At 38.6% G+C, this 19,734-nt stretch overlaps 1 protein-coding gene across 2 annotated transcripts; it reads right to left on the bottom strand.

The window, feature by feature from the left end:
- Window positions 1-10,645: 10,645 nt before the first annotated feature.
- Window positions 10,646-18,869, bottom strand: LOC133744060 (probable protein phosphatase 2C 71). 2 transcript variants are annotated; one of them, XM_062172188.1, is made up of 10 exons: window positions 18,550-18,869; window positions 18,250-18,467; window positions 16,550-17,727; window positions 14,850-14,910; window positions 14,203-14,290; window positions 12,931-13,103; window positions 12,318-12,461; window positions 11,978-12,106; window positions 11,361-11,531; window positions 10,646-10,942 (listed from the first exon to the last, which is right to left on the bottom strand). In XM_062172188.1, exons 1-9 carry the CDS (start codon window positions 18,815-18,817, stop codon window positions 11,361-11,363), a joined length of 2,430 nt encoding a protein of 809 aa, XP_062028172.1. In that variant the 5' UTR covers window positions 18,818-18,869; the 3' UTR covers window positions 10,646-10,942. The 2 variants fall into 2 exon arrangements, with proteins under 2 accessions (XP_062028172.1, XP_062028171.1); XM_062172187.1 differs by lacking the exon at window positions 10,646-10,942 and having other exon boundaries at window positions 11,118-11,531; window positions 18,550-18,868.
- Window positions 18,870-19,734: the final 865 nt, after the last annotated feature.

Here is a 19,734-nt window from a genome sequence, read left to right as displayed (position 1 = left end):
ATCTAATCCAATAAACTAGCTAATGCAAAACAATGGTAGTCGTCTAACTCCTTTCGGTAATTCCAATGCAAATGTGACCAGGTGAGTAGAGAGATGTCGGTGGAGCAAGGCTCGCTTAAGTACCACTTATCTCAAAATCTTCCTAGACATCACACTTACATTGAGTACGCCTACTTTGAAGAAAGATTAATATCATTGGCATCTACTACAAAAATAATATGGCAATTGCCTACATCTCTTGGAAAATAAAAAGACTTAATCAAAATCGCCAGTTTCTGGGTCTTGATCCTTGTAGTCTTCCACCCTTAGATCGAGATCGCCATCTTGATCTTCTTGTTCCATGTAATTTGCCTCCCTTGCTTCACGATACATCTTGTATGCGTTTGCAACGTTCTGGGATGCAGTACATTTCTTTGCCCAATGTCCACTTGATCCACATCTGAGACAAGCATCATTATGGTCAGGTTCCTATGATCGAGGCGCTCTGGGAGCGTTTTGAGGACGGTTATTGCCTTTGGTGGCGTTACCACCATAACCGGAGGCTTGGCCTCTCTCTCTTCATACGTTTACCTCCACAGTTCCGTGCACGCCTATCTTGGCGGTTTCCTTCCTCTTTAGGGAGAGTATATGGACCAGAACGTCCAGAATTATCCCTAATCTTAGGGTTTCGCTCCTTGCGTCCTCCCTTGGAGGCGCGACTATAATTAGACTCCGGATTTGACTTAGTTCCCACGGGCCTAGAGTTATAGTTCTTCACAAGTATGTTGTCGTGCTTTTCAGCTACATTCATGGCACCAATTAGCTCATGAAATCTTGTGATGCGTCTAGCATTGACATCAATCCGATAGTTTTTGGCTATCATCAATGCAGAGACGGGGAAGGTGGAGAGAGTCTTCTCGATCAACATCGTATCAGTGATTTTCTGTCCACAGAATTCCATCATAAACTTGATACGAAGTGCTTCTGAATTGTAGTCAAGTACAGACTTGAAATCACAGAAGCGGAGGCTATGCCATCTCACTTCTAAGTCTGGAAGCAAGGAATCACGGACGTTGCCAAAATGCTGCTCGAGTTCTACCCATAGTTTTCTTGGGTCTTCCTTATTAAGGCACTCATTTTGGAGCGCGTCATTCATGTGCCTTGTCGTGAGAATGATGGCTTTAGCTTCATTCGCCTCTCTCGTAGCTCTATTTGCTTCAAAAGCAGCAGCTTGTTGAGGAGTAAGCACGTCCTGACTTGGCTCTTGGATCGTACTCAGGATCCCATCAGCCTTAAGATGCTGGCGCACATCACGGACCCACTTGTGGTATCCTGCGCCTGTTGTCTCTAGTGGAGCAAAGCTCAACTTGTTCAAGTTACTCATCCTGAAAAACAACAAGAAAATAGGGTTAGTTTCAGAGCGAAGAAGGCTACCACGAAAAACTATAAAATTTCTGAGCGTAGCCGCTTCCAAGAAATTAGGGATTTTCTGAGCGTAATCGCTTCCAAGAAAATCCGATTCCAAGAGGGGTTTTGGATTAGATCGAAACAACGATGTATGTGGTCGATCGTTTTCTTCTCAACAAACTCTAAGTTTGGAGGTCATTGACTTGAGGGTTGACTGACGTTGACCGAGGTGCTGACGTGGCAGTCTAACTGGACGCTGACTGTGTGCTGACTGGATACTGACGTGGCAGGATGAGGCAAGTGGGCTGCTTTTCTGGGCCGAGCCTTCTCCTTCTGGTACTGAGCCGATCTGCTTCCTTCTGGGCTTAGGGCTGCATCTGACTCTGGGCTGGGCTTCGCACGGCTTAAGGTAGTGGTTGGAGATGCAGACGGCGGTTCAAAGGTGCAGCTGATTCAGGCGGGCGGTTCGGGCGTTTCTAGGCCGGTTTCGGTGATGATTTTTCCGGTTCCCGGAATTTGGGGACGAGATGCAGCTTGTGACAAAAGGTGGCAGTGAAGATTGGACGAGAAGATGGCGAACCAAGCAGAAGATCTTCGGGTTCTTCTTGGAGGCCGGTTTGGTCACTTCCGGTGGCCGGTTCAGGTTGATTCCGGCCGGTTCTGGGGGCAGCGCCGCCGGTTCTGGGCTTCTGGAAGTGAAAGCTTCAAGGTGGGCGGCGGTGGTTCCTGGGATTTGAAGGCTACGAATTTAGGGTTTCAGGGTTAGGGCTTCGTGCTGATAACGTGTTGTAGAGAAACTGAAATTGAGAGAAATTCGTTGCGTGTTCTCATTGATAATAGGGGTCTCTTTATATAGAGGGTTACAATGCTTAGAATATCAATCATACAAGGAAAGTAATCTTACATTGAATAGGAATCTAGATCCTTCTAATTTAACCCTATTACCACTAGGTCAAGTAACCTAGAGTTTGGGCCAAACACAAATTAAGGTTTACTTGAACAATACAATTATTCCTTAATAAAAGTCGAACTTGGAACTCTATTAACAATTTTTGCAGGGAGAAATATTACATTTTTTTTAGAAGAAATAAATCCAATAATAACCGAAAAGATTAGAAACATTAGAATGATCAGTGATTCAGTCGTGGCTAAAACACCATGACATAAATTCCTACCAACATCAGCAGTTACGAGGTTGTCACTATTAGTGACATCCATGAGTTAAAAGGGCCTAATCCCTAACAAAATTTTATGCCCAAAACTGTGGGTTATAATGAAAGGTAACCAATTTTGAGTGTTACGATACAACTCTGCCACCAACATTAAGATGAACCTCTTCACCTTCTCAAGCACCGTATACAAATACCACTAAACAACATGTGAGAGTAATTCACCATCACGTTGACAACCAGAAGGCATCAAAAATAGAACACATAGTTTTCTGAAACAACGCAATAGAATGACACAACGACAAGACCAAGACTTACGAACCCTAACTCAATTGAGTAAATACTTATTTGACCAAAAAAAAGACCCAAAAACTAGATCCCCTCCACATCTCACTACCGAAACTCCACATATGGCCGATCAAATTTCACCACCAAGCAATTGGACTCTCAATCCACCATCGCCCTTATCTACCAAATTCATATACCACTACCAATTCTGAGTGTTATGATACAACTCCACCACCAACATTAAGATGAACCTGTACACCTTCTCAAGCACCGTATACAAATGTCACCACACTACATGTGAGGATAATTCATCATCACGTTGACAACTAGAATGCACCAAAATTAGAACACATAGTTTCCTGAAACAACGCAATAGAATGACACAACAACAAGACCAAGACTCCTGAACCCTAACTCAATTGAGTAAGGACTTATTTGACCCAAAAAACGACCCAAAAACTAGATCCCCTCCACATCTCACCACCGAAACCCCACATATGGCCAATCAAATTTCACCACCAAGCAATTGGAAACTCAATCCACCATCGCCCTTATCTATCAAATTCGGATACCACTACCTATCTGACAAGAGCTCCCATCGAATCAGATCTGATAAGGGTGTCGAGCTCCAAAATCGTCACCCCAACCACAGCTCCACAACCCACATCAAAACAGCATCCAAAGCCATACGATCCATGACCTAACCATTGACCATCTGCACCATTTTGATCGTCAGAAAACCACTGGATTTGCCTTTGCCCCCCCCTCCCCCCCCCCCCCCCCCCCAATAAAAAGATGAAGGCTTACGCAGTAGCCTAGATCCTTGAGAACCATGAGCACACCTATCACATTGTGATAAGGTAGGATGTTGTCATCGTCGTGAGGGTGCTACCGAACAAGCCACAACATAGCCCATACTTTTCCCAACTCTAAGAGGGGTGTATTGTATATGGAATTAGTGGAACTTTTAAAGAAATCTATGGAATTTAAAAGTCTGGGTGTATTCAATATAGACTTTTAACAGTCCATGAAAGTCTTGAGGTATTCAATTAGGATTTTTAAAGACTTCATGAATTCCACCAAAATCTAGGGGTATTCAATTAGGACTTTTAAAAATGAATAAAAGTACAGAGGTATTCAAAATATCATTCATACTTATGGAATTAGAAAATCATGGATAATCATGGACTTTGTAGTGTTAACTATACATACCAAACTCCAATAATTTTCCAGCCTCCAGACCAAAGATTTCAAAAAGTCTATCAAAGTTTCCTCTTTAAAAAAAAAAAAAAAAGGTCTATCAAAGTTCTTCTCTCCACGCACGAAGAAGTTTGTCCTTCATCATCTCTCTTTCTTAATTTTTTGTCTTTTCTCTAATCTTTTATGAGGATAAGGCTATGGTATGTTAATGTTTCTCATTAACATATTGTATGCATGTCATACGTTAACATATTGTAGAATTTCCCCCTTTATGATATCAACCTTTTTTGATACCCAACATGTTCATTGTAGTTGTTGAATGTGATTTTTTTTTTTGTTCAATTGTGGTACTTTGAACCCTAATAGCAATAAAAATGATTTATGAAACCCTAAAACTCAAATATTGTGGTCTAACCCTAAGACCTTGAACCATACTAAATTTTATCTTATTAATTAATTATTCTCATTAATTTGAATTTATATTATGGTTCAAAAAAAGGTTGAACAATTGAATTTCAATTGATTGATTATAGATCAAGACATTGACCAATATTGCTACAATATATGTTAATCGGCGAAAACAAAATTGATGAGAATAATTAACCATAAACATCAAGTGATCTATATTGTATATTTATGTTGTTGGGAGATTAGGAATAAGAACAAACTCGTTAGACAGACTAACAATCATTTATTTGAGTCAATTTCTATTAGAAGATACTAGAGCATTGAAGAGACAACAAGTTATTATTTTGTTTTGTGTTTGAGCTGCATTTGTTTTAATTTTTTTTGTTTTTTGTTTTTGTTTGTTTGTTTGTTTTTTTTTAATATTTTGTACATCTTAGGAAATCTGTAGAAGTCATTCATAATAAAGTATATAGATTTTCATGAATCAATAAAAGTCTGTTGCTAAATTCAATGGTTTTAAGAAATCCATAACAGTCTATCAACTTTTTAAAGAGTCTGTGGACTTTTCAAAAAGTCTGTCATTTAAAAAAAGTCTGCACAGAAAGAAAGAGAGAAACCCTAAGAGAAGAGAAGAGAGAAACCAGAGTGTGTTCCCTCCGGCGGCTCGCCCTCGTGGCGGCGTCGTCGGACGGGATTGGAAGGGGCCTGGTGCCCGGTGGTGGTTGTCCATGTAATAAATCCCGTCGGAGAGGAGGCTGCGTGGTGGTTTCGCTGCCCAAACCGCGTGGTGGCTGTGCTTGCGGGCTCGGTGGCTTGAGTGTGGGGCTGGGCTCGATCTCCCCACGACCGGAAGGCGGTCTGCAAGTGGTGGCGTCGTCCAAGGGAGTGAAGGCTGGATCTGAGGATCTCAGATCAGATCGGAATCCGATCTGGGGAGGTGGTCGAGGCTGGGTTCTGTCTGGGTTGGATCTGATCGGAATTTTTCGATCGGGTTCAGTTCGTGTGGATACGATCTGGAGAGGGGAAGGCTTGGGAGAGGCGGCTCATCTCTTTGGTGTGCTGGGAATGAGGAAGGGCTGGTGGGGCGACCTGCGTTCGCATGCTGCAAGGGAGGTGCCGGCGGAGGCACTGCCGGTGATGGAACGACGGAGGAGTTGCAGAAGGGGTGGTGGGGAGATGCTTGCAGATCGGTGGCGAGATGCTTGCAGGCAGCTGTTCTCTTCGATTGGGCTAAGTGGGGTTTGGGCCTGGGCTTGGGCTATGGGCCCAATTTCCTTTTATTTTATGTTTTATTGTCTTTGGTTTTTATTAGTTAATTGTGGCTTTATGCCGGTAATAAGTCCCTATCGAGTAGTGGTAGGGCGACGTGGGCTCTGTCCCGGACTGCACCTTTTGTGTGCCTGGTCTGCCCTAGCTTGGTGGCGAGTTCCCAAATGGTCGCAACCTCCTAGTGGCAGGATGAAACTTAGTGTCACCGAAATTGTTTTTCGATGGCAACATAGTGGGAAAGCTGATAGTCATAGTAACTTATGGCTCCGCGTGAGCATAATCTTTCCGGTATGTCACCACCTTTGTAAAGCAAATAGAGTAGCCAATGATGCACTCTTCGCTAATTGGTGCTTGTTAGAATACATAGATTTTGTGGAGAATCCCGGTTTTAATCTAGGATGTTCTCTCTATGCTTATTGTATTTTGGGGTTTAGGTATCATGTCCCCCCCCATGTATTCTGAGGTTTCATTAATGGTCAAGGCTTGAGGGCAGCCGTACTGACCCTATTTCAAAAAAAAAAAAAAAAAAAAAGTCTGCACAAATCCAAATACAATACACCCCCTAAGTCGCCTCACAAGTTTACTCCAATTTTTTCGAACGAAAAAAAAAAGATAAAAAAAAATTAATTGAGAGAAACGTTTCAAGAAATATTACCAAATTGAGCACTAATTACTAATCAACTAACTAATAGACGTGTAGACTAAATAATTAGTGGACTATGGGCCGACGTTCAATTATAAAAACAAACAAATAATTGCTAAAAAAACATGATTTGAAAATCAAATCGAAAATCAATCGAATAGACGTGATGCGTTGATATTTTACTAGATTCTATGAAGAGATGGTGATGAAAGGAAAATTAAGAAATAATAAAGAAAAGAAACAAAAGAAAGAAATGGAAAAGACGTGTAGACTAATTAAGACCAAAAATGGGACAATGTCATGTATACAGTTGAGATTTGCTGAGATATTAACATAACAGGATTGTTGTTACGTTTGGAATAGACAAAGGCATGAGGATATATGGTGCCTATTTTGGCATTCCACGTTCTAATAAATGTGGCATATAGCTCAAACCAAAGCCAACCACGCAAGAGGACCACCAATATTGATATTGATTGATTGTCTCAGCTCGAGGTTGGTGAAATCATTTCATCTCCTCATTTTTTCCAGAGAAACCTTCAAGCACATTTGCAATGCCTTTTCTAAACCAAATAGGCACGAGCTAGTGAGTTATAATGATAGTCTCAACTGAAATATGAAATGGGTAAAGGAAAATGACTTGATTTCGGTTGAGGTATGATTTTAGGTATATTTTTTATTCTTCTGGGTAGCCAAAACAGTAAATACAAGTAAATTTGCTTTATGTTTTGGTAGACGGACTTAATACATAGGATCACATCCAATTATAAATACTTCGGCAGTTCAAGTACAGAACTAGATTTTGGTACTTTAAAATTTAGAAATTATAACCGAAGTCTAAAGTTAAGGTGTCAGCGTGTTGATTAAAACTTAGAGTTAAAGTGCTCGTTGTGAATTTTATTCCTAACATATATAAGCGACTAGCGTCAATTGTATATAATACTCTGATTATCTCAACAATAAAAATGATTTTAGAGCACCAAGATTTTACTATAATTGGGACAAAATATTCGGCTGCCACAATCTTATAATTCAACAATAGAAAAAATATTTTTCCCAATGAGTCGTCCATATCTTGCACTGGTATCATTTAAAATGATTCGAGACTTCTATAACGATACTACATGAACTTTGTTTTGGATTCTCAAGTCTTGCTAAAATTTCCTAGACGTGTGTAATTATGACATCCCATGCGAAACATCTTCACATCCATATACAAACATTCTCCACTCTTTTGAGTCTTGTTCGAGATTTCAGAGAACTATACTTATCACCCGTCTGCAAAAAAATAAAAGAGAAAAAAATATTAAAAAAAAAAAGTCATTAGAACATTCAAGTACTCAACTTTGAACTTTACAAAACATTTGACTTTGAATTGCAAAGGAGATGATGATGATCATCATCATCAATCGAGATTCGCATGTGGAGGTGGGGACTATCGAGTTTGAAAAGCTCTTAATCAGTTGCATTGAATCATACAAACCCAGCTAGCATCCATACTTGCATCATAGGGCTCTAGTGAATGATTATTATGCTAACTTGATGTAACATCCGCCGGAAATGTAGTGTAATAATGAAAATCAGCATTAAATCTGGAATTTGAATAATGTAAAAGTGGCAGTTGCATTGTTTCCTTTTCACTTTGCCTTTTTTTGGATGATCCGAGTTTGCCTGGCATGGTGTTGAGAGTTATAATTGGGACTTATTGAGCTCGTGAGTGGACCCAACTTCATGATTATGGGGCATCTCCCTTTGCTTTTGTGTTATCGATGATTCAGTCAAACTTTCAAATAAAACTGCCAAGCCTTGCTTATGTGCGAGTCTCAACTAGGACCGTAGGATTCTAGGAGGAATCACATCATGCATCTTCAAACGTTATTATTAGAGCAAGTTCACTCGTTGGCAGGGGCGGATCTAGGATTACAACCTTGGTGGGGCTTGAACTTCTTAACGAAGGGAGAAAAAAAATTATGGTGGACAATCTAAACCGCCAATTTAATCAAATGTAACAGAACCAATTTAACAACCTGTGCAAAACCAATTTAATCAAATAAACAACTACAGTTTATAATTTGGTCATTTGGATGCCTAGACCTAATATGACGTAAAACCAAAGGTATAATTTAGTCTCACTGGGACAGAAGCTGGAGGATGCATTGGTAAATGCAAACAAGAACACTTCACACCAGAAGATGCAGTTGTTCAAGGTATTTTCAATCAGATTGCTAGATAGTAAACTCTCTGGAACATTGCCTAAAGTTAATGCACGTTGTTTTATTTTCTGCAGCTACATGATTGCTTTATGCAAGTAAAAGATTACAGAGAAAGACTTAAAAGAAGTGAAGATAAACTTCGGGTTGGTGATTTTGTTCCTCTTGAGATTAATGTACAGGAAAAGATCAATTTGAGAGGGGAATAAAAAAAAGGTATCATTTTAGAAAATGTAATGGTGAAGATTAATAATATTTTGTCTATCCACAAACTGAAGTAAAAACTATCTAGATTTTTGGCCAACTTCTTTTGAACTGGCCGGTTTTGAATATGCATTCTGAGTCAAAGAAGCTATCAAATTCCTGTTTGAGTAATAGAACAACTAGAGTTTATAATTTGGTCATTTGGATGCCTAAAACACAAACATGCTATCAGATTGGTATCAATTATGCTATCCTAATTATGCTATCAGATTCACTGCAAAACACAAGCATCCTATCCTAATTGCAAACGGCATTAAATCCTAATTGCAATTATATCATTTTGAGTCTTTTGAATTATACCATCAACATCAAATGCAAATCCGAAATCGAACCCATTACCCATTTCAAGTTTTCAACTATACCATTACGGCATTACCTTAGTTAAAAACCAACAAGAATACAAGATCAAATGGAAATCGATTATTTACTGATTGGAAATTGATTATTTACAAGAATACAAGATTAGAAATCGATTATTTACAGATCTTAAGAGGAGGATCGGAGGAGCCTTCGGCCGTCGCAGAGGAGGAGAAGAAGACGGAGATGGTGAGATACCTGGAGGCGGAGGCGCCGAGCGCGGAGACGGGTTGCTGGTGGGGATTGAAAGGCTGGAGGCGGTGGCCAGTGGGGCTTGAAAAGCTGGAGGCGCAGCTCGGAGACCGGAGATGGGTTGCTGGTTCTAGCCTTGCACTCTTGCAGGTTGCCGAGTCGGGAGAGCTCCAAGTCTCCAATCGAGTTGGCGAGTTCAGCGGTGGGGGTTGAAAGGAGAGCTGGAGAGGATTGGGCCCAAAAAGCCCGGTGGGGCTTGAGCCCTACCCAGCCCGGGCTGGATCCGCCCCTGCTCGTTGGGTCATCAAGTCACCTACTATTCATTATTTTTTAGTGTATATTTTCATTCTCTGAGTCACGAAATACATTGTGCCCGTGACCCAGGGCACGAAATACACTGTACAGGTCACCATGGTGACCCAGAACACTGTACACGGTGACGCAGGGCACGAAATACACTGTGCTCGTGACGCAGAGAGTGAAATTAACACTAAAAAGTAGTGAATAGTGGATGACCTGGTAACCCAACGGGTGAACTTGCTCTTAACGAGGTTCAAAATTTCGAGTATCGATCCAAATATATCAGTGGCAATTCAATTGCAGGCCTTAATTGAAGCTGAAGCTACTGCTGCTATTTTGGGTCTTCGACTTGCCTCTGGTTTCAAATCAGACATGTCCACCTTGAAGGGGATTGCAAGGATCTCTTCTCAGCAATTGATAATCCTGACCTCAACCCTTGCTGGAAACCCCCCCTCCTTTTAGATTAGTCGCGACAAATCAAGACACTTTTTGAAAACATTACTTGAAAGTGGATCCCAAAAAAAGTAGCGGATGCCACGGCTAAGCTAGCCAAATCAAGGTTGTGCTCCTTGGATTGGGCTGATAGGCCCCCAACCTCCATTGTCTCTGTTCTAAGAAGTGATGGCCTCTCTGGACCACCATTTCCTTTAATTCTTTCTACCAGGTGTTTACCTTTTAGTTTATTAGTTTCCCTTTTTCATTTGTTTTTCCAGTTTATCTCCTTTTCAGTTTGTACTTTGTCTTGCCCCTGGACTTTAATGAAATTTCTCATTCGATCAAAAAAATTCAAGATATCAACGAGGTCAAATGTTAAAATTGTAAATAAAATATGATGAAAAACTCTTTGATTTATCAATCCATTAACCATCTCAATAAAATATGATGAAAAACTCTTTGATTTATCAATCCATTAACCATCTCTTTATAGACAAGCTTCATACAGTTATAGACTAACTTGAGTTCTAAACCAATGCCGAACTATTCTACTACTCATGTCAAGCTGGTTTACTTGATGAATTGATTCATTTATAAATGTATATTGTAAACAAAACTAGTTACAAAATAGTGAATAACATGAAATTGTGTGGTAATAGGTTAGGTCCTTGAATTGTAGATTCTTTGCTTTGCTAATACTCCTTCGCCTTGGGACTATAGTAAAGTGTTGTTAGCCTTTAGGATTTCCTTCCAACCCATTTTATATGCAAGCTTAGCTACAACATATGCTGCTTTACTTTGTGTCATGGGATGATGGCATACTGCACAAGATTTTTGTTTAAATAAAAATTCAAAGCTTCTGACTGACCAAATGTAACCCCAGAATTTTGATCTCACAAAGCCACAAAACATTCATAAAGAGGAGAAACACGTGATATATTAGCTTTTCAGTTATTTAAACACCATTTCTGGCTAGTTGGTAAGATCCTTGGTTCCTTGAACAAAATGCAACTGCCAAATAAATTTCTATTGCATGGTCTCTAAACAGGTATATAGACGAGAACCCACAAGTGGAAGGTTTTGTTTTTCTAACATTCCTAAAGATACTTCGATTGAGCATGTTATCACTAAAACCAGGATTTTGTTTACTCGACTTTATTTTAAATATACATATTGAAATTTCCTTCCTCAATTCGTACTCCCGAATTGAAAAGAATGAAACAAAGAAAGAGATTATACCTAACAGCTGCTTTTCTTCTGTACAAGCGACACAATAACTGTCACATCATCGAGCTTGCCACCAGTATATCCCACATACCCAGTTGCCTCAACTGCATCTGCGAATGGGCTTCTTCTAGAAGTAGATTGCCCAACCTCCTGTGCGCTAGCGGCCAAGAACTCTGCTATATCCTGAAAGAGATGCGCACACACAGACAAACAAAAGAACATGCATATCAGAAACCATAACAAGTTACTGTAATATACAGCTATATGTTTCCCTAGCAAGTATAGTCTTTCTAGCTTCAAGATAACTCCAAAAGTTTTCTCTCAAAAACAATTATATTTACAATATTATTTGGTGGAAAATTATCAAGAAAGAGTACCACAATAGTATTTTTCTGATGTAATCATAATATTTGGTACTACAGTACCAGAACCATTGACTCATTGAGAATAGAAATGGCACAATGACCACCATCACTCCATATCCTTTTTTTTATTGTCTACAGTTCCTCTAAACAAATGCACAACACACTTTTCTCTCTTCATTTACTTTTTCAAAGAAGGTTTGGAAAAAAAAAGACAATTTATGTGTGTGTGTAAATTATATATAGGCAACTGTTGAGACTATTCACCTGAAGTCTCATTCTCCTTTGGAATGACTTGGTTACAATTGAAGTGATTTCTTGATCATACAAGTTGTCAAAAAGGCCATCCGTTGCAGTGACAATGACATCTCCCTCATCCAAATCTATACTGTATTTCTGAAAACAAGGAAATTTGTTAGAATGATCTCTCTCGACCTTCACCTACTGCTTGCAATGCGAGACTAAGACGGCCAATAAACACGTACTGCTTCTCTCACTGCATTTCTAGGATCAAGGGCAGTAAAATTTTTATAATCTCTTGTGAGTAGTACAATTATAATCGGCTAACATGCTAGAACTTATTTGGGAATGTAATACTATAACATACCTCTATTAGTTCCGAGGGATCAACGCCGCTGACAGTTTGTAATGGAAAATTGAAGCCATGAATCATTGGAGATGATCTCTTAAAAACAGCACCATTTCTGATTATGATAAATCCTGAGTTACCAATGTTTGCCACATGGAGGGCCTACAAAATCAAATTTTCAATAAGTACAGCATACAGCCTTGAAAACCAAATTCATTGAAGCAATACAGTTTAGGGTTGCTGTATATATCTTAGCCTCCATAGCAATTCACTATAAATATCCCTCATCATGATATGCCCAGGGCCTTTCGAGAAACTCTTGAACACACCTATTTGGGTCTCTCTTTTGGCTTAGGGTTTTTGCCTCCTGATTTTCATAGTCAAACCTTCTTAGGCCTGGTAGATGTGCTTTGAAGCACCTCTTACACCAACCAGTATGAAAACCATTTACTCTATTAATCGCATATTATTTACTATACTATCCAAGATTCTACAATTCCCTGCCTTTCTCGACTAATGTGGCTTCCATTTTGGGGTTTTCCTTGTTAACCCCTCTAGTCCCTCTACCATTGGTATTTCCTTCATACTCTGTTTATAAGAGACCCGGAAACAATTAATGGAAAGTTCATACCTGACCATCAAAGTAAGCGACTAAAACTGTAGATGAACCAGGAGATTTTGTTTGTGTAGCAGCACCTCTAACAAGGACGTCTTCTGGTTTAGTCAATGGTATACCTTTGCTATCGGATATAAACCTTTCACAGTTCTCCATGAGTTCACGGGCATATAGCCCAGGATTAATCCCTGAAGATTGCAGAAGAACATAAAATTGTTAACCAACATACTTGGTAGCAGCTCAGTATAATTTATTGTAAGTACGGCATTTATAAGGGGAAACATTGCATTCTTGCCTTGGTCAAGTGGTGAAGAAATTTGGTCAACTAGAAGTCCACAACTAATAGTAGCTTTTAGAAAAGAATGTGCTAGTATAACCAAGGAAAAAGAAGAACCACTACAAAACAGTACAGAGATTTAGGTATCTTTGTTGTGGACCCACGTGCAAATAAATATTATATATATTATATAATATATAGTCTCAAGATCAAGTTCATCCTCTATTACTAGAACAAAGTGTTAGTCTCGGTTTGAAAAACACTTAATTTTTGGTGGGACAAATATGGGACTTATTAATTCTAGCATAGTTATGGTGGTAAGGCAATACTAAAAGAGTTTACAAGTCATGGTTAATGGTAATTGAGATGAATTTTCATTGGTTAGATTAAAACAATAATTTATTCCATTAGCATGTATAGATATAAATAATTAAAGGGCATTCTTGTTGAGTCATTGATTAAATTAAACTATTTTCCCCAATTACTAAGGATTATAATTTGATATGTTGTGAGGCTATGACAAAATGTCAAAAATGGATGCAATATTAGAGACTAATTACATTTTTTGATTAAAAAAAAAAAAAAAGAACAGAGAGAGAGAGACGCTACCGGCATTTACTATATTTTCATTAGAGCACAACGGTGAACCGAGATCAATACACAATTTTTTCTTAAGCATATAATCTGATAGTTAAAATATAGGCATTAAAGTGACAGTGAAAACATGTGAACCTATGTTGAGGCTGAAGTCTATGAAACATATAAGAGATATCACGAATGCTATAGCTAACTATTGAGGACCATATATTGGGGAAAAAAAAACCAATATATATGATATAAAATCTGAAAAAATCATCAACTAGAAGAGTATCTAAGATAAATTAATGCATTAAAATTTTCAAATAGAGTTTGAGAAATAGTCTCTTCTTAACTGGTAAATATGAGGAGATTAAAAGAAAGAAATAGACTTTGGTTCGTTATGCAGAAATTAAAAATCATGAAGGAGATACCTTCCAGTGACCACTGACCAACTCCATCAGCCACACCTAGCCAGTTTCCGGAAGCAACAAAGCAAGCATCCTCCCCACCTGTCAATGCCTGGCATTATTAATTATTGAATTACTTACTGTTACTAAATCAAGAAAAGGTCACCTCTGTGTGTGTGTGTTACCACCAGACAAACAGTAGGGGCAAAGCTAATTAAAGGAAAACCATATATCAGGATTAAATGTGTCTGTGGACCTGTGTTTAAATGAGTGTAAAATGGAACTTAATTCAAGAATGACTATAGCATTAAATTCCTTTATGGATGCTGTATTAACAAAGATCAATTATAATGTGCAGTCCAAATTTCAGAAGTAACCCTTCCATATACTGTCCAAGTTTCACATATAAAAGCAGGAACATGCATGCCAGGTTGCCATACATAAAATTTAATAGGACCAGGCACCAAAGTCTTTACATTAATAATTCATCAGAGCAAAGTTGAGCCAAATCCCAAACTTTGAGCATTAACAAATCAAGAACATATTAGATCCTACACAGAAAAGTATGTCCACCAATGTAGTCAACATCGTGTACCATTCTTATTGCCTGAAACCGTAAAATGTACGTGCATCAATAAATAAAGACGTTAAAGCTCGCAATCCAGAAGTACCTTTGAGGGATGCGGTAATAATGCAGCACCAGTTGATAGTAGAAGTGCAGAGATGTCCTCCCTGTGTACATATGATGAACTAACATAAGGAATGAATGGCTAGATTAACCATACAGTAGTAATTTTCTTCTTCTAAAAAAAAATAATAATAATAATAATAAAAAATAACGACTGTATTATATCAAAAGGTTTTACTTCTTAGGATTTAATTGGTAATGGTTATATATATAATCTGTCGCTCACTGTGTATGTGTACACACACACACATATATATATATATAGAGAGAGAGAGAGATGCAGACTTATATATGTAGAACAATGAAAGTGAGTGATGCCTATGATAATGATTGGTTATAGATGGTAGAAATTTTTGTAACTAGAAAAATTTAGGGTAAAGGTCTAAAGGAGTTGTCAGATTTCAACAAGGGGATTCCAACCAATGCAGATATTACTTTCCTAACCAAGCAATAGCTATTGGACCATTTCTCCTCCCCTGAAAGGAACTTGATCTGGTCAGGTTTGAAACTGTAATGGGTTTAAAATCCTCACCTTCAATGTGTTGAACAAGGAAACTGTCAGTTGTCCTCTTGACCTTACAGTTGCAGCCACAGGTATAAACTAATAGCTTCCCTCCATAAAAAAAATATGTATTGTTATGGTCACCAAAGTTGCACCTTCTTACCAAATAACAAGACCGGCTCAAAGATCATACGATACTTTTAAAGGGTAGCACTTCTAGAGATATAGTGGAATAATGGGGACAAGTAATTCTTCGACCAAAAAAAAAAAATGAGGACAAGTAAGGAGAGTACTTGATTACTTCTTCTTTTCCTTAAACTAAGACTATTTCCTTCCCAAAAAATGACTCATAATAATGCTCTCATAATCTCCATAAATTTTTACCCCTCTTCAGCTTCCTGATCGTCCCAAATCTATGTTCAAACTCTGAACTATCAGAAGTGGATTACCTAAAACCCAAACTACCTCCACCTAGCAAGCTATTCTAGAACCCCCAAGTCAATCAAATACCAAAAGCAATAGATCCGTTCATTCCCCTTAATTGAAAGAAGATAGAGGAAGGTTTGGTGACCTTCTTTGAAGCAAATTACTGCTGTACAAATTTTAAGCTAAAAGAAAAATAAGGTGAGTGGGATGTTCCTAAGTAAAAGATTTAGAACGAAATAGTGATAAAGAGTGTTTCTATAAAAATAAATAAATAAATAGAAAAGCATTGAAAACGATTCCTGTAAGGAGTGCAATGAAAGAAGAGGATTCTCCCAGCTCTATCTTTAAGGTTTGAAAAAAAGAAAAGAAAAGGGAATTTGTCATTCAAAGTAGTTCACAGAGGAAGTTAATTGGTTAAGGAACCGTTAGCAGGAGACAAACACCAAATTCAAGGAAAGAGAAATATGAAAAGAGCATTAATCCAGGAGCTTCCCATCTAATCCTTTCACATTACCAAGAACCAACTTGGTATAGATCAACACCTTGCACAAAAAAACAAAAAAAAAATCTTCTACTGACACTTATAACACAGGTACACCTATGACACTAGCACTGTTTTAACTCCTCAAGTGATTTCTATCAGCCTTTCATTTGCCAACAAAACAAAATAATATTCTTATAAGAAACATAGAGTTAAGCAGCATAACTATATTGCAATTATATATAGGAAAGAATCAAGAGAAAAACTAGCATACCCTTCAGCGCCTTCAGCTGTATGCAATTCCACTATCCTAGGAGTTGATGCTCCAGGAACATTTCTTATATGTGCTTTACCCTGTGTGAATTCATCTTCCAACTTTTTTGAAGGGCTATCCTTAGCACGTTCAACTGTGTGCAATTCCACTGTCCTGGGAGTTGCTGCTTCTAAAACATCTGTTCTATCTAGTTTACCCTCTGCGAATTTATCTTCTAACTTTGTGGAAGCATACCCCTTAGCACCTTCAACTGTATGCAATTCCACTGTTCTAGGAGTTGATGCTCCTGAAACATCTCTTTGTTCTTTACCCCCTGTTGATTCATCTTCTGATTTTGTTAAAGGATACCCCAAAGCGCCTTCAACTGAATGAAATTCCAATATCCTAGGAATTAATTCTCCTGAAGCATCTCTTCTATGTGTTTTATCATCTGCAAATTCATCCTCTGAATTTATGGAAGCATTCTCCTCAGCACCTTCAACAGTATGCATATCCTCTGTCCTATCAGTTGATGCTCCTGAGACATCTCTTTGATGGGCTTTCCCCTCTGTCAATTCATCTTCTGACTTTGTGGAGGGATATCCCGCAGAGCCTTCAACAGCATGCAATTCAACCGTCCTAGGAGTTGGTGCTCCTGTGACATCTGTTCTATCTTCTTTACCCTCTGTTGAGTCCTCTTCTGACTTTGTAGAATGATACCCCTCAGAACCTTCAAATGTATGCAATTCCACTGGCGTAGGAGTTGATGCTCCTGTGACATCTCTTCTATGTTCTTTGCCCTCTGTTACTTCATCTTCTGATTTTGTAGATGGATACCCCTCAGAGCCTTCAGATGTATGCAATTCCACAGGCGCAGGAGTTGATGCTCCTGTGACATCTCTTCTATCTTCTTTACCCTCTGTTAATTCATCTTCTGACTTTGCAGAAGGATACCCCTCAGAGCCTTCAGATGTATGCAATTCCACTGGCATAGGAGTTGATGCTCCTGTGACATCTCTTCTGTGTGCTTCACCCTCTATCAATTCATCTTCTGAAATTGTGGAAGGATACCCCTCTGAGCCTTCAATTGTATGGAATTCCAATTTCCTAGGAGCTGATGCTCCTGAAACATCCCTGCTGTGTGATTCACCCTCTGTGAATACACCTTGTGAATCTGTGGAAGGGAAGCTGTCACCTAACTATGCACAACAAAAAACAAAGGTGTTTGAGGTCCTTAATATGAAAGAAAGGTGTGACATATATATGTAACAACCACTAGGCATTGTCACCTAATTCTTCGTGTCAAACTGAAAACCCCAACTATATGGCGGCTTGAGAAAAGGTTAGCGTTAAATTAAGCATATCTGTGGAGCATGCTTTCATAAACTAATAGGCCTTTGGTTATTTAACAAGCACTCCTTCGGGGTTCCAACTAAATGAAGAAAAAGTATAAAAGACAGAACAGTTGATGCAAAACTGGAAAGAAATCAAATCTAAAACTCAATGACACTATAACAAGTTTAGGATGTGAATGTACCTTCCTATTTGACCATTAGTTCATACAAAAACTACCAAGCAAGAAGGAAAATAAATCAAAATGATAACAGAGCAAGACTGTAAAAAGTGATTTTAATGATAAGTTATAGCATTCCTTTGAAAGAAAAAAAAAAAAAAACAATACAAAATAGAAAGGAAGCAGTAGTGAAAGAGTGAAGACTAACCACTGCTGAGCTTTGGACTTCATCCGCCGTGGTCAAATCAAGGAAGGCAGTCTCCTCAGGTGAACTCGCCGGAGAAGCATCAATCTCCGATTCTTCCACATTGCTTTCCCCAACCAATCCTTCACTCAATTCCGCATCCAGACGACTATTAATCTCATCAAAAGCAGCCTTCTCGCTCTCGTCGCCAAATCGGAAGACGACGCTACCGTCCGAGCACTCTGTCACAGCGCAAATCAAAACGAACATAAATCTCTACCTCTCAATTCATAATCCATTTGCTTCCCGAGAAATTACACTCACCGGTAGTCGAAATGAGAACGAATTGTGATGATGACGATGACGATGACGATGACGATGACGACGACGATGATGAATGCGGAAGCGTCGTCGTCGTTGGCCTTGGCTTTGGAAATCCAAGCGGAGTCCGAGTTCTGAGCTTGCTGTGCAGAAAAGGTCTGGAGGGAAGGAAGGAGGAAGAGAAGGTGAAGCAGCGAGTTTTGAGGAGGCAGACAAAAGGATCACCCATTTTTGGGAGGTTGTATATATTAATTATAGTTATACTATGCATGCTTTCTATTTTTATATATACTCTGCCGACTCTCGGGGTTTTGTAGTGGCGATTTGAGAGAAGTGAGAGCGAATGCTTATCTGTAACTACCTGTGGATGTTGCTCATCGACATGCCAGAATGCCCTCTATTTTTCTTTTTCTTTTTTTTCTAAATTGAATTTTTATTTTTGAATATCGAGGATAGAATTCCTCTATAAATTTAGCACCCTCAAATAAGGCTTAAGTTGGTGTACGCTGTAAAGAAAGGAAGATAAACATCGATCACATGAACTGATTATCGAAAACAACTTACAAATCACAATTGTACAGACTAAAACTGCACTAATTTTTGGTCTAGTGACATAAGTCTCCCCTTTATAAATGGGAGGTCGTGTGTTCGACTCACAATAGACTAGTTGTTGTATTTGATCAAAATAATAATAATAATAAAATAAAATAAACTATTTGGTCTAGATGTCTAGTGATAAGCTATTGCATAATTCTCTCATGTAGTTGAGTAACCCTTGTGACAACAAACAGAATGAGACATCGTCAATGTGGTCTGTTACATGTCTTTGAAATTTTCAATACACTATATTTTGCTTCTATTACATCGTTCATGTGTCGTTTCACTATATTCTGCTTCTGTATTTGATCTTGATATTACTTTGCCAAGTAACTAAATTACCTCCAACAAATATGAAATGCCCAAATCTATCTAAGATTACTCCCCTCTAATTTCCATTATATATCTTTCAATATTGAGATTATTTTGGGCAAACAATAGTACCACTATAAATAGGGAGATACTCTAATGAGGACCACTATAATGAGAACTAATTGATGAATTTTTTGTGAGACCCACTATTCAATTACATTTTCGCAAATCAACCGTTAGATGTTTAGATATTCATTAGCATATCATTGCTGCAAATTT

Source organism: Rosa rugosa, chromosome 4 (assembly GCF_958449725.1).
Source record: "Rosa rugosa chromosome 4, drRosRugo1.1, whole genome shotgun sequence".
In the NCBI taxonomy this organism is placed as follows: domain Eukaryota; kingdom Viridiplantae; phylum Streptophyta; class Magnoliopsida; order Rosales; family Rosaceae; genus Rosa; species Rosa rugosa.
Note: the sequence above shows the minus strand (reverse complement) of the source record. Positions and strands in the feature narration are given on the sequence as shown.